Source organism: Scyliorhinus canicula, chromosome 20 (assembly GCF_902713615.1).
Source record: "Scyliorhinus canicula chromosome 20, sScyCan1.1, whole genome shotgun sequence".
NCBI lineage: Eukaryota > Metazoa > Chordata > Chondrichthyes > Carcharhiniformes > Scyliorhinidae > Scyliorhinus > Scyliorhinus canicula.
Window position 1 is genome coordinate 12,875,910 of NC_052165.1, and position 17,031 is coordinate 12,892,940.

Sequence of the window (17,031 nt, forward strand, 5' to 3'; positions counted from 1 at the left end):
ATGTTGAGGATTCCCAGGGCCACCCTCTCCTGTATATCACTGCTCCATCACCTTCAATACAGGTTAGCAACATTAACTGAAAGGTATGATTTGGAGTATGACGGTTTCAAGATTTGCCTGATTAGTCTGTGGAATAGCTTTTGGGTCAAGACCACAGATGATGAAGAGACGACCTTTGCAGAGGCTGGTTGTACCCCTGTTGTGTTGGAGTCTGGTGCCGAGGTGAATTTGACTTCTGTCCAGTTTTATTCCTACAGATTTTCATATCAATTTTAATGCAGATCAAAGTTCTGAAGTGGTGCCACATTCAGCTGTGTTTGTTGGCGGGTAATTGAACAAGGGGGGGAAAAGAGAGTGGGAGGTTGATCCCTGAACACACCCATTCTCGGTGATAGCAGAGCTCAGCATGCAAGAGCCCGTGAGGCTGAAGCCAGAAGTTTCAAGTCGACAAACCATCTTGGAGTTTCCTCTCGAGGTGTCCACATAAGTCAGTCTTCAGCCAATTCGATTCACTCTAAGATATAAGAAAGGCCTGAATACAACAAGAGTCATGGGTCCTGACAGTTAAAATTCAATTATATTGGATCTGGAGCCACTGGGTAACAGCACGAGATTTAAAATCAGCTAGGTATTTTTTAATGACAATCCAACGGTTTCATAGTCACCATTACTGATACTAGCTTCTTATTTAATTAATTAACTGAGTCTGAACTTCTCAGCTTCTGTGGTGGGACTCGAATTCCTGTTTCCAGATCATTAGGCCACATCCAGTAATATAACCACTCTGCTATATACCCTTGTGAGATTTTAAGAGCACCAGTGGCAGAAATTCTAGCAGGTATCCAAATAATGTTGTCCTTTTTTTAAAAAAAAACTGAAGATTCTAAAAAAGGACTATGCTTAAAAAAAGCACCCGAATTTTCAAGTATCGTTCGCCAATTTTATGGAACTAGTGTAACGTTTCTACCTCCGATGATTGATTGCTTCATCCCTCTGGGCCGAGACGCTCAGGAGTTAGTCACAGCAATTAATCCCAACTGAGCAAAAGCCAATTGCTTAATTCTGTAGGTTATCCTTCCCAATAAAATTGCTCAACCGCATTGGAGTCCAGAGTAATGGAAATTGTACCAGATCACATTCCTGCTTTTATAAGGTGCAAGAGGTGAACACAGTCTCTTGAGTTGCAAAGAGGGGTTCTTTATGAAGATCTGAGGAAAATACACACAAAACCCAAGAGTCCAGTTGCTATTGCTTCACTCACCTGGTTGGAGGTTTCTTTCACATTCTGAGTTTGAGGAAAATAAATAAAAGTGTTTACCAACTCTTTTAGTGTTCAGTAATAAGTATTCATGAAATAAACAACATTGCATCCCAGAAGTAAACATTTAAGTTTAATGTTGAAATAGTTGTGCAATGCAATACCTTTAATGTGTGTACTAAAACACAAGTCGATAAAGTCTTGGCACTATTTTACAAAAACTAGTGTACAATACTGTTATCACAACGGAATGGATATTACCACATAGGAGGACATTTTAACCAAGCTAATATTCACAAACAGCCAACTTTACAACGTGTGGCAAAAAATGCTCTTCGATAAAATGCTTGTAGTTGTGCAATTTCATACACTAATTCAGACTATGGAATGTTCAATTAATTGGACCTTGTTCAATAGTTGTAATACACTGACACAGGAAAACTGTGGTCGCTAAACGAGACTATTAAAATTGGTCTGGTCAAATGTGATTTGCAACAAATAAAATTAACAGTTCTGTACAATAATTTTAAATAGATATAAAAAGTTCCTCCTGAGCAAATATAATTGCAGAAATCTATGCTGCAAAATAACCTTCCATGTTTTTCTGATCAGTTAATCAAATCATGGAATGTTACATTTAAAACAGCATTTTGTACTTGTAAAATTCTCACATTGGATAGCTTTGCACTGTTATTTTGACTTGCTTTTGTGCAGAAAGTTGATCGAATTAAAAAAAAAATATTCAAAGCATGTAATTTTTCTTTAGAACCTCCAGGTATTGTTCTGTGGCTTTAGTGACAGGGTCCTGATCTTGGTTTATGCTCTTTAGGGAGCCAGCAGCAGACCCCAGAGGCGAGACACGTGTAGATCCTCTATCCAAGTCAGCAGTGGCTAGAACGCAGATGTAGAAATTAGTTAGCAAATGAATCTGAACTTATTTTCACATTGTAATTCTTCCTGTAGATTATCCTTGGTCATCCATAGTCTCATAGCAAATTTATGTCAATGCGTTTAATCCAATCGTGCTTTTGATTACTGAAACCTGACAAACTTAGCACTCCAACCTCCCTCAGCCCGACATTCCAGGATGTATTTTCTGATTTTCTGTCTGTGGCCTCTTTTTCATTCACCCTGCTGCCTCTCATAGCCTCCTTGGTCCCACTACTCTGGAATTCTCTTCCAACCCCCCGCTCCACTCCCTTCACCTCTTTAGAAACCTGTTCAAAATCAAGCAGTTGATGTGGTGTATATGGATTTCAGTAAAGCGTTTGATAAGGTTCCGCACGGTAGGCTATTGCAGAGAATACAGAGGCATGGGATTCAGGGTGATTTAGCAGTTTGGATCAGAAATTGGCTAGCTGATAGAAAACAAAGGGTGGTGGTTGATGGGAAATGTTCAGACTGGTGTCTAGTTACTAGTGGTGTACCACAAGGATCTGTTTTGGGGCCGCTGCTGATTGTCATTTTTATAAATGACCTGGAGGAGGGCGTAGAAGGATGGGTGAGTAAATTTGCAGATGACACTAAAGTCGGTGGAGTTGTGGACAGTGCAGAAGGATGTTACAAGTTACAGAGGGACATAGATAAGCTGCAGAACTGGGCTGACAGGTGGCAAATGGAGTTTAATGCAGAAAAGTGTGAGGTGATTCATTTTGGAAGGAATAACAGGAAGACAGAGTACTGGGCGAATGGTAAGATTCTTGGTCGTGTGGACAAGCAGAGCGATCTCGGTGTCCATGTCCATAGATCCCTGAAAGTTGCCACCCAGGTTGAGAGGGTTGTTAAGAAGGCGTACGGTGTGTTAGCTTTTATTGTTAGAGGAATTGAGTTTCGGAACCATGAGGTCATGTTGCAGTTGTACAAAACTGTGGTGCGGCCGCATTTGGAGTATTGCGTGCAGTTCTGGTTGCCGCATTATAGGATGTGGAAGCATTGGAAAGGGTACAGAGGAGATTTACAAGGATGTTGCCTGGTATGGAGGGGAGATCTTACGAGGAAAGACTGAAGGACTTGAGGCTGTTTTCGTTAGAGAGAAGAAGGTTAAGAGGTGACTTAACTGAGGCATACAAGATGATCAGAGGATTAGATAGGGTAGGCATTGAGAGCCTTTTTCCTCGGATTGTGATGTCCAGCACAAGGGGACATAGCTTTAAATTGAGGGGAGATAGATATAGGACAGATGTCAGAGATAGATTCTTTACTCAGAGTAGTAAGGGCGTGGAATGCACTGCCTGTAACAGTAGTGGACTCACCAACACTAAACACATTCAAATGGTAATTGGATAGACATATGGACGATAACGGAATAGTGTAGATGGGCTTTAGAGTGGTTTTACAGGTCGGCGCAACATCGAGGGCCGAAGGGCCTGTACTGCGCTGTAATGTTCTATGTTCTATATTTTTGATGCCTGTGGTCACCAACTCAATCCCTTTTCAAACAATGCTGGATGCCTTGTTTTGTGCTGTTAGGGAACACTATATTAACTCCTCTTCATAGAATCATAGAATTTACAGTGCAGAAGGAGGCCATTTGGCCTATCGAGTCTGCACTGGCCCTTGGAAAGATTACTTAAGCCACACCTCCACCCTATCCCAGTAACCACACCTAACCTTTTTGGATACTAAGGGGCAATTTAGCATGGCCAATCCACTTAACCGCCACATCTTTGCTGTCATTATTTTCCCTATTTATCTAACTGCATATTCTGACTTCGTTTTCACTGACAATGTCCATGTGTCAAGTTTGGCACAGGGGTGGCAGAAATTATTTTAAAAAAACATTCATAGTGTGGGAGCGGTTTTGGCAAGTTCAGCATTTGTTAACCATCCTATTTGCTGTTGGGAAAATGGTGGTAAGCCAACTTCTTGAAGCATTGCAGTTCATGTGGTTTTTGGAGGGTGTTCCAGTATGTTGACCCAGTGACAGTGAAGGAACCCAATATAATTACTAGTCAGGATGGTGTGACTTGGGAGGAAAATTTGTAGGTGGCGGTGTCACATGCATCAGCTGCCCTTGTCTTTTTCAATGGTAGAGGTCAGTGATTTGGGACTGTCAGAAGTGCCATGCACATTGCTGCACTCCATCTTGTAGACGGTGCACACTGCAGCCAATGAGCTCTGGTGGTAGGAGGAGGAATATTTAAGATGGTGGATGGGGGCACCAATTTAGCGGGGAGTCAGGAGATGAGCTAGTCACTTCAGAATTCAGAGCCTATGACCCACTGGTCCACTTACATTTCTAGTTACTTCCAGGGTGTGAACAATGGGAAGATGGTTTGATTTTCTCTCGTTATAGATGGTCATTGGCTGGCACTCAGTGTGAATGTTACTTGCTATTTATTAGCCCAAGCCTGAATGATGTACAGGTCTTGCTGCATGTGGGCATGGACTGCTTCAGTGTCAAACAATACTGAACACTGCAATCATCAGCAAAAATCCTAACTTCTGACCTTATGGTGAAGGAAAGCTATTGATGAAGCAGCTGAAAATGAATGAGCCAAGGGACACTACTCTGAGAAACTGCTGCAACAATGTCCTGCAGCTGAGATGATTGACATCCAACAATCACAACTGTCTTCCTTTTGCTAAATATGACTTCCAAAGAGAGATTTTTTCACATGGTCATGTAGATGCCAGTGTTCTAACCATAATGGAACAGCATGGCTAGTTCTGGAGCACGTCTTCAGTATTACAGCGGAGACGTATCCGGTATCTTCAGCCATCTTTACCTGGTCTGGCCTACATGTGACTTCAGACCCACATCAATGTGGTTGACTCTGAACTATCCTCTGAAAATGCCTAGCAAGCCACTCAGTTCAAGGGCTATTAGGAATGGGCAACAAATGTTGGCCTTGCCAGTGATACCCACATCCCGAGAATCAATAAAAGAAAAAAACAGGTTAACTGTCTATTAAATGAAAAAATGGTGATAGTGAGGCACACACAGTTCAATATTTATAGCAACCTGTATTCATGATTCTAGATCAGCACTAATGATATATAAAATATCACTTGGCAATATTGTATAAAAACATGCAACAAAAAACATTTCTCCTTTACTGCACATAAGAGTTATGGGAACAGTTTATTCCTGTTAATTCAAAGTGGTGATTATTGGATAATGTGATATCAAATTGCATGAACACAAATATAGAATATAGAACAGTACAGCACAGAACAGGCCCTTCGGCCCTCAATGTTGTGCCGAGCCATGATCACCCTACTCAAACCCATGTATCCACCCTATACCCGTAACCCAACAATCCCCCCCTTAACCTTACTTTAATTAGGACACTACGGGCAATTTAGCATGGCCAATCCACCTAACCCGCACATCTTTGGACTGTGGGAGGAAACCGGAGCACCCGGAGGAAACCCACGCACACAGGGGGAGGACGTGCAGACTCCACACAGACAGTGACCCAGCCGGGAATCGAACCTGGGACCCTGGAGCTGTGAAGCATTTATGCTAACCACCATGCTACCCTGCTGCCCCTTATCTCTGGTATTTTAATGTGATTTTGAATTACTGGGTAATTCAATTAAAAAAAAGCAACTTTGAATTATCAGTAAAAAGTTTTTATAATTATTTCAGTACTTAACATACAAAAATGCTTTGTTTGAAATGGTTATCATTTACCTTGAACAAGTTCTTTGGAAATATTCTTTTGCAATGCATCCTGCATCTGAAACAATAACATTTTAAACAGATTAATGCAATTTGATTAAACAAACCATTGAGGAAGTGCAAGTAAAGAACTAAATTAGTTATGAACCAAATATGTATTTAATAGTATGTGATAGATCAGTTAGAATTGCACATATTCTAATTAGACAGATCATTTATAAAGGGTGCTGGTCCACGCTCATGGGTACAGAGAGGATGCCTTAATTGCTGAATGAAATCAGAACTCATTTTTCTTTCCTAAAGTTCCAGTTAAACTATTTATAAAATTAACAGTACTCATACTATCCTGATACTTTCCAGTGGCCTTGCTGAGCTGGCTTCTCCTTCCATTTTCTGCCCATGTTTAAATGTCTCAGCAGGTCCCCCAAAGAGTAATAAATACAAAGAAATCCATTAGAATTGTTCATTTGGAAAATGATGGGATTAACTGGATCTGTGATTTGATGGGGAAACAAACTGCAAGGAGGTTTCCATACGATATGGACATATCCTGATATAGGCATGGAAAGCCGCTGCTCTCTTTGGTGGGCGCAAAATATCTATTATACCAGGTGAGAAAGGTTGGGTGCCGTGGAGGTAGATATTTCAGATTGAAGGACATTTTCAAAGTCTTACTATGGTTCATACAATCGTTTTTAACATTTGGGCCAATTTCTTTTTTCTTTACTTCCTGCTGGCACTTTGACCTTGTCTCACATTTGTTGCAGAACCAAGCTTCCAACCTAATTTGTGTCATCATTTAAGATCGCTTCACCACCGATTCAGCCCATCTGTTGCTGAAACCCTGGCTGGTCTCCCACATTCTTCCCTCCATAAACTTGATGTCATCCAAAACTCTGCTGCTTTCCACCTGTAAGGCACTCCTTCAAACCTATCTCCTTGACTAAACATTTGGCCATTTCACCTAATATCACAGTATGGGGCTTGGTGTCATATTTCTGTTTTATAATGTTTTATAATGCTCCTACAAGGAGCCGTAGGACGTTTCATTAAGTTAAAGACAGTATACCGATACATTGTAGTTGTATTGCCAGGGTCAGTGAGAACCAAATGATACCGGACGACACTGCCAGATGAGATGTAAGCAACCATTTCTGTAGGCCCTGGCACATTTACTTGCCAATAACTGTGGGCTAACAGAGAAGTTTGCTGGATGTGCTTGCTGCTGTAATATCATCTGCAACTAACATGCAGCAGATCGTGGGAACATGCAGGGACAGAAGTGGTTATTTATGACCCAACACACCGCTCTACTTGCCAACATGCCTGCATGTTCACCTATGCGTTAGTTCTATCAGGGTAATTTAATTTGGTTGACATTTCTTTCATGCACCTTACCCAACACTACCTGAATATCAGCTGCCATCAGTATGTCAGATCCTGGGTTACTCTATCATTTGGCTATAGACTCAGACCACTAAGTTTCTTCTTTGTTAACACTTTTGACTGTAACACATCGCATGCTTTGGTTTTCTAGCCAGAAATCAGAACTGGGCACTTCCAAATTGTGGAAATACTATTATCAGCTTCTCTCCCCTGAATTCTTTACAGGTAGCTGTATCTTTCCCCCCAAAATACAGTAATATAGCAATACTTTTCCTGGAGTAAAGTGATTTACATTTTTGATCAATTATTTCTCTTCTTTGCTTTCTGCTAATTTTATAATAATAATCATCACTTCTTGTCACAAGTAGGCTTCAATGAAGTTACTGTGAAAAGCCCCTAGTCGCCACATTCCAGCGCCTGTTCGGGAAGGCCGATACAGGAACTGAACCCACACTGCTGGCCTTGTTCTGCATTACAAGCCAACTGTTCAGCCCACTGTGCTAAACCAGCCCCTAATTTTAAGGATTATCCTCATCTCGATTCTAGAGTTCTGTAATCGATCATAAATGACCAGCATGCTTTACAAGAAAAGAGGCATCCCACCTGGGGCTGACTTCATTTTCAGGCCTAAGCATATTCATTCTGCTACTGTCAACCTTATTTCAGTAGTAGTCCTCTCACCTCTGATCAGCTCATGCTTCATTCAGAAAGTTCATCAGGCCGTTCGACCCAAAGGGTATTCTACATGAGCTCTCTCCCACTTTACCCACCTTATTTCATCTCAACTTATCCTTTGATTCCTTTATCGCTCATGTATTTATCTGTATCCTCTTAAAAAGCTGCAAAGTGCTTTGGGATAACACACGCTATTACACGGCAAATGTTCTTCTTAATGCCCTGCCCCTCAGCCTTGAAGAAAACTAAAGCATTAAATTTTACAAACATGGCATTTTTTTCTTCTCCTCCAGTGTCTTCCCAAGACCACGGAGTTTTCTCAGTAAATAGTAAATAACTATTCAGATTAGGTCATACCTGATAATTGTGTGGTATTTGCACTTAACCGTGCAGAAGAGATTTCCACCAGTTCGAAATGCTTAGAAAAGGCCTGAAGATGAAAGTCAGCCCCAGATAGGATACAACAATAATACCCATTTTTTTGTAAAAGCATGTTAGTCACTTCTGATAGCTTACAGAACTGGAGTAATTACTGATAATTTAGAAGATTCGGTTCTATGCTAAACTGAGCGTGAGCAGGATAATCCTTAAAATCAGCAAAAAGCAAAGGAAAATCAAATTTATTAAACATTTAAATCTGCTCCAAGGAAAGTATTGGCATCTTTCTGATTTTGGCATTTTCCTTTTACCTAATGACAAAAGTTGCAATAAACAACTTTAATTTTGAAATGGTTGGATTTAAATTTTAAACAAAGGACTAACGTCAATAATAAAAATTCTGCTCTTTCTGTTACCTGCAAAAGTGAAACAAGATTAAGGCGAATAGTGAAGGGGATGCAATTCTAAATCATTTGTATACTTTGCATACTCTCATATCTTCAACGTATCTTAAGTCACAAATTATAATGTTGGTATTGCTACTTAAGTGCTATAGATGTAAAGTGTGGTTTTAAAGGTAATACACAGTGGAAAACACTTGATTATAGTGTCGACAGCCAAACGTAGTCCATGGTACATGCAAATGTCTCTTGCAACTCCATGCAATGTCAGAAAGAATCATTACTATTCATACCAGCCTAGGTTACTCAACAATGATACAAATGACCCAGAATGTTGGAAAACAAAATATTGGGTGCTTTTGTACAATTGATGTAAGACATAAACATACTTCACAAACCAAATGCAATAATTTGGACAGATAAAACAAAGGTATCCCTAATTTAGAACACAGCCACAATGATTATTAGTCAACAAATAAACACATGACTACAGACCTTGTTATGCATCTGGGTGCATAGAAGATAGGTGTGAAACAGAGTTTTGAGTGAGGAGCTGGAGGAGTGAGAAACGAGACCTGTGAGTGTACAGACCTCAATTCAGGGTTAAATTCACTGTTTTGTATTTTAAAAACTCATGCTCGGTGAAAGAAGGGTTCTAAAGCAATTCAGTAATATTAATGTAGAATCAAATTGACCATTAAACTGGAATTCAAATAGTATAGATTTATAAAACTTTAGAAAACAATTTCCGTCTGCGAGATGGACAGGGGTTTCTGCTTTTTAGATGCTGAGTTTAATTTGATAAACCTATTTTATTTATCACCGCGGAACATTTTCAGGAAGGAACATTTATAATATTTCCTATTTATTTGGTGAGAAAGGGCCCTTCTGTTTCTGGAAAACATTTTTCTCCTGAAAAGAACCTCCCACAAGACAAAAAGACAAGAGTTATAAATATAAAGAAATTAAATCTAATCTCTTAATTGATGTCCGAATGTTAAAAGTACAAACTACTTCAGGGATATAAATTATGAAAGTCACACTAATTGCATTTTATACGTACAGATAGATAAACCTTTTTTTAAAAAACGGATGCACATTTACACACAACAGTCTGCTGACAAGAATCCAGCTTAGGTTATGAATTGAAATGTGTATTTATCACTGAAGAATGTTCTGGAAAATTCAATAGTGCTTGGATAGTACATTGATATTAGCAGATCCTTTTTGATGACACATTGCTGTGAAAAATATTTCTATGTCATGCAACTGTGTGGGTTGTTGCAATTGTTTTTACTAAAATTTGCAGAAATCTAAATATTGAACTTCCAAAATAAAGAGTTGTGAAGATCATAGAAAAACATTGGCCATATAATATAATACAAAGACAACTTTGTCTCTCAGAAACTTACAATTGTAATTTTTGTTCCATTAATAAGAAAAATCTGTCTTTATCTGGACAACATTCAGGAAGGAAACAATTTGAGAACACAAAGTATATTGTGATAACTGACCTTAGCCAGATATGCCTCTACTTTGTTGGTCGAGGATAATCCATCTTCCACTGGATTTAAGAAACTACTTCCTAGATTTCGGTTGAAAGTTCCCAGGTTACCGACATGACCCATTGTGCTTTGCAGCTGAGCCATATCCAAAGCAGGAGTCGTGGTCAAACTTCCATTCATAATGCTGCTAGCAATCAAGGATTTACTACGCTGGCGTTCATTAAGGAGCTTAGTGTTGGTTTCTGCTAACCTCTCATTTGATCTATAAATGGAAAATATGGGAAGAAGTGATTAAAATGCCGATGACAATTCCAAACAAACTAGATGACATTAAAGATCCCTGTATTCTTGAGAAGGGACCTTTACCAGCCACTTTCCTTTATAACACCTTGTTAAAATCAGAGCTTATTCCCTTGAATAGGAAGTATATAGTTCCATTATTTTTTTTAAAATGATACGGAGATTGGAGAACTATAGGCCCACAGTTTGATTTCAATCGGCAAGGTGCTGGAAGGGATCATTGGAAGTGCACTCTTTTATCATTTAGGTGGAGGCGGAATTATCAGTGACACTAGAAAGAAGACTGGACCAGATTTTGCTGGAGACTAAAATGGCCACCTGCAAAGATCAATGGGAAAATTGGTCAAAGACAGAAACAGACAGGCTGCAGCTTGAAAATACACAAAAGCTGCAGAAACTAACAGGGAAAAGGCCGTTAAAAGGCCATCTCGGGACAATGGACTCAAAGTAGAAACTGACAATAAGTGGCAGACTTAGTGGCATCTGTTTTCATTATTTGGGAAGGCCTACGTGCCTCGGACACTAACGGCCGTGCATGACCGGGACCTGATCAAGGTGGCAACCCTCAGTTGATTGGGATCAATCAGGGTGATCAAGCCCTGATCAATCGATTGGACATCTACCTGGGACCACCCAAAAACGAGCAAAACTTTCAACAGATTAAAGGTGCTGCGCAGCCCACCACTTGCTCTCTCAACTGCAACACTCGACTGATCCCTTCACCAGCCAAGAAGACGACCATCCACAGAGGTACCAGAGCAGAGGACACAGGCGACCATCACTACATCCAGCACTGCCAGACAACAGGATTCCAGATGAGGCCATATCGGCTTTGTACTTGCCAGTCACATGGAAATTAAGTTAAGGTCTAAACACACTCCTTCTAGTGTGTTAGATTAGAGTTCAACTTGTATGTATATGTGATTGATTAATAGGTGTGAAATAAAGTATTCTTGTACTAAGCAACTTGTGGTCATTTGTCCATTGTATACAGATTAAAGGCATACTGTGGTTTAGAAGGTACAACAAGTGCATCTCAAAGGAGATAGTGTGTTGAGTCCCTGCCTCCGAGCCATTCACCTGAGGAAGGAGCTGTGCTCCGAAAGCTAATGATTCGAAACAAACCTGTTGGACTTTAACCTGGTGTTGTAAGACTTCTTTCTGAGCCAGAAATTCTGATTCAAGTCCCCTCCAGGATCTAACGGCCAAGGAAGGAGTGTTCATAACATGGCCCAACGGGCCGAGTATCAACTTGTAATTGCTTCCAACATGCGGCAATGACTGGTGGCAAGAGCGGGAGAAATTCCTGGTCATCCATGTATTCACAAATCCACGTCGTGGAAAAGAAATTGGAGCCTCCACCATAACTATAACTATCCATTGCTCTAGAAATAAGGAAGTCTGAGAGAGTGCATGTTGCCACAGCAACTCAAACCGCTTTTGCAGGGGTGGGTGGGGGATGCCACCCACCCCTGCATGTTCGATGTCCAATTCAAATGTTTTAAACTTTAAGTCTAAAAAGCAGGGCATCCGGGACTTTTCTACCACAAACGTATTGTCTTAACCATGGAAATTAAACGATTTGAGAAATAAACAGGAAGGATTGAGAAGGATAAATTGGAGTGAGTGAATTTAATATCAAAGCAGGGGCAAAAAAAAAAGAGAGGGAAAGAAATATGGGATTGAGAGTGAAATAGAGAGGCTGAAGAATATTTAAAATTTAACATTTTTGAAAAAGTTTAAATTTAAAAAAGTTCGTTAGTCTGCAGATGAGGCCTGATACGTCATAATAGATTCCTGGGCAAGATAGAATGTTCTTCCCGAGGATAGCAGTCCTGAGGAACAAGCTTGCATAGATATGTTTTTAGAAAGGAGTGGCATTATAGGACTACTTTTGTACTCAGTATGGAACCAGATGTGCAGGGAACATTATTTCTTATTCCACAGATGCTGCCTGATTTACAGCATATTTCTGTTTCATAAGGAATGCATTTTGCTTTACAGTCCTGAGGTTGAAAGGTTGGGGGTCATTGTTACATGGCACACATTTCCACCAGTCATACTCATGATATTTTATCACTGTTTGGCTGGATTTCAAACTGTTTTAGCCCACACGTAGCTTAATTCAATTCACTATACGCCTCGGACAAAAACCCCTGTCAAAAAGCAAAGTGTTACTAAAAATAGACTGCAGTATTTCTGGGTTGTTAACTGGTAAATATGCAATACTGTATTATAGATCAGTATTGTTCACCGACTATTATCAAACCACAAGACATTTATTGTGAAACAATCAGCCTGTCAAAAGATAGGTGTTACAGAATCTTGATTTCTCTTATGCACGAGAAACAAAAAAAAAAATTAAAGGATCAAAATTACAATGCCCATTTCTCACCTGTTTGCACAAAAATAACAAATTGTTTATGTAGCAATAAATTGAGGAATCCCAGTTGAGAGACAGCATTGATTATACATGTACTTCCACTTGAAACCCAAGTTCAATAATATCAGGAACCACTAACATGTCCTAAACTCGTGTTTTCTATGACATCTTGTTGTAAGGGCATCTCAGGGCGTGGAAGGCAACAGGCGGGCTCCACCTCTGTGATCCTGGGGACCCACTTGGACATAGCAGTAGGCCTCATAAGATTAAGGAGTTCTAGGTGCACAGAGTGGGCACGGGTGAAGTTAGGCACCGGTAGTTAGGCCGTAATCGAGTTACCTCTGTCACTACTTATCAAATTAAACAATTTTCCTCTTCAAAGCCTAACCGCCTGCCTTTGACCCCTCTCCCACAGTGAAATGTCATCTCCCATCTAAACACAGTTCCTACTACAGGCCTTCCCAAGCAATGTCAGCAGTGACACCCAATGAGGCCCACCAATAGACATCCTGGAATGACATCGCCACCACACAGTGAACCCTTCACATTGCCCCTTCTCCTCCTTTGGAGCTGTAAGGCATGAGCTCCCGGAGTCAGTGCACAGTTAGCAAACAGACAGGAGTCAAACGTAAAGAGAATCTGGGAAGCTTCACAACTTTATTCGCTGAGAGTCATCATCATCATTTGCCTGCCTTGACAAGCGACCCCAGCACATGGACAACCCAGGTCCATCACCCCATTCCGGTGTCAATGAATGCTCTGGGGAAGGGGGAGTGGGGGGGGGGGGGGGGGGGGCTGTTGTGGAGGTGTCAGACATCAAGCCTCCTAATGGAAGAACCTGGAGGCGATGACAGCATCACTGGTCCTTCTGCCCTGGCGCACCCTGCCCGCTGCCTGACCTCCCTCTTCCGGGTCCACCTCGGTCTCTCTCTCCGCTCCACCCTGGTCGTCCTCCTCATCAAATGAAGCTGCATGTTCCTCCTCTCTTCCTCTGGCATGTCGTTCCACTGCTGACCCAAGTTGTGGAGGACACAGCACACCACAATAATGCGGGAGACGCTTAGGGACCGTATTGAAGAGTACCCGGGACTGGTCGAGGCAGCGGAAGTGCATCTTCAGGACCCTAATACACTCCTCTATAACTCAACAGGTGATAGTGTATGCCTCGTTATACAGGGACTATGCAACGGCCTGAGGCCTCCACACTGGCGTCATCAGTCGAGGCCTCAACGGGTAACCCTTGTCCTTCACGAGCCATCCAGCCTTGAAGACTCTGGGGATCTGCGAGTGCCCCAGTATGAAGCGGTCATGCACATTCCCAAGGAAGCATGCACAGACGTGCATAATGGTCACGCTGTGGTCCCAGACAAGTTTCACATTCAGGAAGTGGAACCCCTTGCAATTGATAAAGGGCTGTGTTTGATGTGACGGTGCTCTCAGGGCCATATTTGTCCCATCAATGGCCCCTCTGGACCTGGGCAGTCCAGCGATGGAAAAATGTCCCACCGCCCTTCATCCTGATGGCTTGGTCGACTTGATACACTCAGTGGACGGGGTTAGAAACACAATCCATGACCTCTCGGATGCATTTGTGGGCTGATGATTGCAAGATACCACGTAGGTCATCGGTTGAACCCTGGCAAAAAAGATTAAGGCTGCCCTGACCTACACGGCCACAGAGATGCCCCCACCCCCTCTCCTCTACGTGGCTAAAGATGTACTCGGAAGTGGAAGAGGTGCTGCACTGTCTCCTTGTTGAGACAGAGTCTCCTGTGGCACATGTTGCCCGACAGCTCCAAGAAGGATATTTGTGTCCTATAAACCCAGGGTCTCTATCTCTGATGCTGTTGAGCCCCACCATCAGCAAGGTGTGCCTCTTGCTCCCTGTTCTCCTGGCTCAGGTTACTGCCTGGGTAGGGCATCAGTCGGTGGCATCTGTCTGCCTCCAGTGCAATGATGAGAATAATAAAGAACTCAACTGGCTCCATCCTGAATCAAATCAGTAATCTGGGAGGGATGGGACAGCCAGTTGGGTATCTATCCAATTAAACTTCCCTGCTCCTGGTCTGTGAAGCTGACTATCCGTACCGTCTCTGGTGACCCGCATAACCTCAATTCTCTACTGTCCATCACACTTCATCACTTGACCAGCCATGGTCACTGCCCTCGCCCCTGCAGAGGCGCCTATGGGCTCACATCTGTTTGTTCCCTCCCTTAATATCAACAGAAGTGGGGTTCATCATGTGCTTGGGGCAAATGAACACCCATGTGAAACTTGAGGGCTGTTGGATCCTCCAGGACAGTCAGGTGGTTGCAGTTGCAAGGCACCACACTATCCCTCCTGATGCCCTACATCCAACCTTCACCCCTCATCACTTAAGGTTTCAACCCCCTACCTTAACGGTGAGAATGTGGACCAATAACATTGCTGAGGACTAAATGATGATGGCCAATTAGTTGGATGGCAAGACTTTCAGGAATGTTAGAGGGCGCAACTACTCTCTGAGGCAGCTAAACGCTACACTAATAGGCACTGTTCATACTTGGGCTTCATTGTCCCATTTTCGAATTACTGCCATGCCACTTAACACTCCTGCCACTTAACATGCCTGGGCAGCCACTATATGATCTCAGAGATGTGCAGTGGCACACTGATGCCCCCTCAACTGCCCCCCCCCCCCCCCCCCCCCTCCCACCACCACCCCCTCAGCCTTAACCCCTGTAACCTGATCATCACGGTCCTGTCTTTTCTCTCAGGGTCACATCCAGTCAAACTTCAGTCTCATCATTCCCTTTCCCCCACTTCATGAGCCCAGCTCCCCCAGCCCAGCTCCCCAGGCCATTGGCAACTGCTATCTGAGAGTTCATTCTCACTTCTTTGGTACACAGGCAAAAAGGTTTTCAGACAAAAAGTGTTGCTCTGTAATCTCGGAGGGCAGTCAACAGCTCGGGGGAAAATGACCTTTCACTAGCTCCTATGAGTCAGCAGAGCCTTTTCATTGGCCTTTGAAGAGCTCTGTAAACAAAGAGCCCATCACTCTCCCTAGGCTGTGAACTGCTTTTAAAACGGAAGGCTGCAGAATTGCTCAGGGCTGCAAAGGGGTTTTAAAAAACAGACATACAGCAGGCTTAATAGCAACACTTTTAAGACCATCCGCGACCCCCAGTCTGGAGGAGACCTCCGATCTGCCCACCTCACCTCCAGCCCAACCCTCTCAAATCCAAGAAACCCTTGAACAACCCCCTCCACTCACATCCACAGCTGTCCAGCGGTACTTTCCCCTTGTGCATCGTGGCACAGAGTGGAGAGTGGTACTGACCTCCTCCCTCTGAGGTCCATGTTTATATACAGTAATAGTAATCATGCTGGTGAGCGGGAAGATACATTGAGGCCAGGATATCCGACTTTAAACTCACTAATTACATTCAAAAGGATTTAAATCGGGTTCTTGCCCTTTCCTGGCATGAACCAGATTACTTCAACAGGGCGGACCCAGAAAGATCGCGTTCGGTGTTCTTGTTGACACAAATGACGTTTTTGGCCTCCCGTGAGATTTTGCAGCCATTATGGGATTTGTGCGCCCGGCGACCAGACCCAGAAAGTCATGGCCACTGTTATTTTGTTGTTGATATTTGGCCATTTAAGATCGTCTCACTTTCAGGTTGTGAATCTCCTAAACTGTAAGAAGCATAACTGAGCAAGTCTGCAGTTTAGTGGTTGCATTCCTGCCCAAATAAGAAGCGGCAGGATTCAAATCTGCTCACAACAATCCTGGCAAATGGAGACTCTGAATTCTGGGTTGAGATCTCGGAAGGGGTTTGTGTCTAACTTGTTTAGATGCCCTCCCTCCCCCTCCAAACTTCATTGTAAGGGGTGTTGGTTTCCATCAACACTACTGTCATATATAAATACCCAGCCTAACGGCTAACACCAAAACAGTTATGGCCATGGGAAGAGTATTTCATGTCAGACTGTTGGTCAGTGAACCCTCCCACAACTTCACATTATTTTCCAAGAGATGCATGCAAAGGTATGAACACAACAGCCAGCATAAAACATGATATGTGAGTAAGTCGGTCTACTGGAACCACTGATGATCTTGCCTTGTGCAATTCTG

General features: G+C 42.4%; 1 protein-coding gene across 7 annotated transcripts in view; it reads right to left on the bottom strand.

Annotated features, from left to right (window-relative positions):
* Positions 1-1,371: 1,371 nt before the first annotated feature.
* si:ch211-272n13.3 (ankyrin repeat domain-containing protein 26) overlaps positions 1,372-17,031 on the bottom strand; it is a 165,680-nt gene continuing 150,020 nt past the window's right edge. For 6 of the 7 annotated variants that reach the window (XM_038781157.1, XM_038781159.1, XM_038781160.1 and 3 more), the window contains 3 exons: positions 10,240-10,492; positions 5,898-5,943; positions 1,372-2,149 (listed from right to left, as the gene is read on the bottom strand). In XM_038781157.1, the coding sequence (XP_038637085.1) occupies positions 2,001-2,149; positions 5,898-5,943; positions 10,240-10,492 (448 nt within the window). In that variant the 3' untranslated portion in view covers positions 1,372-2,000. Of the gene's footprint in view, positions 2,150-5,897; positions 5,944-9,220; positions 9,279-10,239; positions 10,493-17,031 lie in introns of all 7 variants that reach the window. The other variant, XR_005458399.1, reaches the window with a different exon arrangement.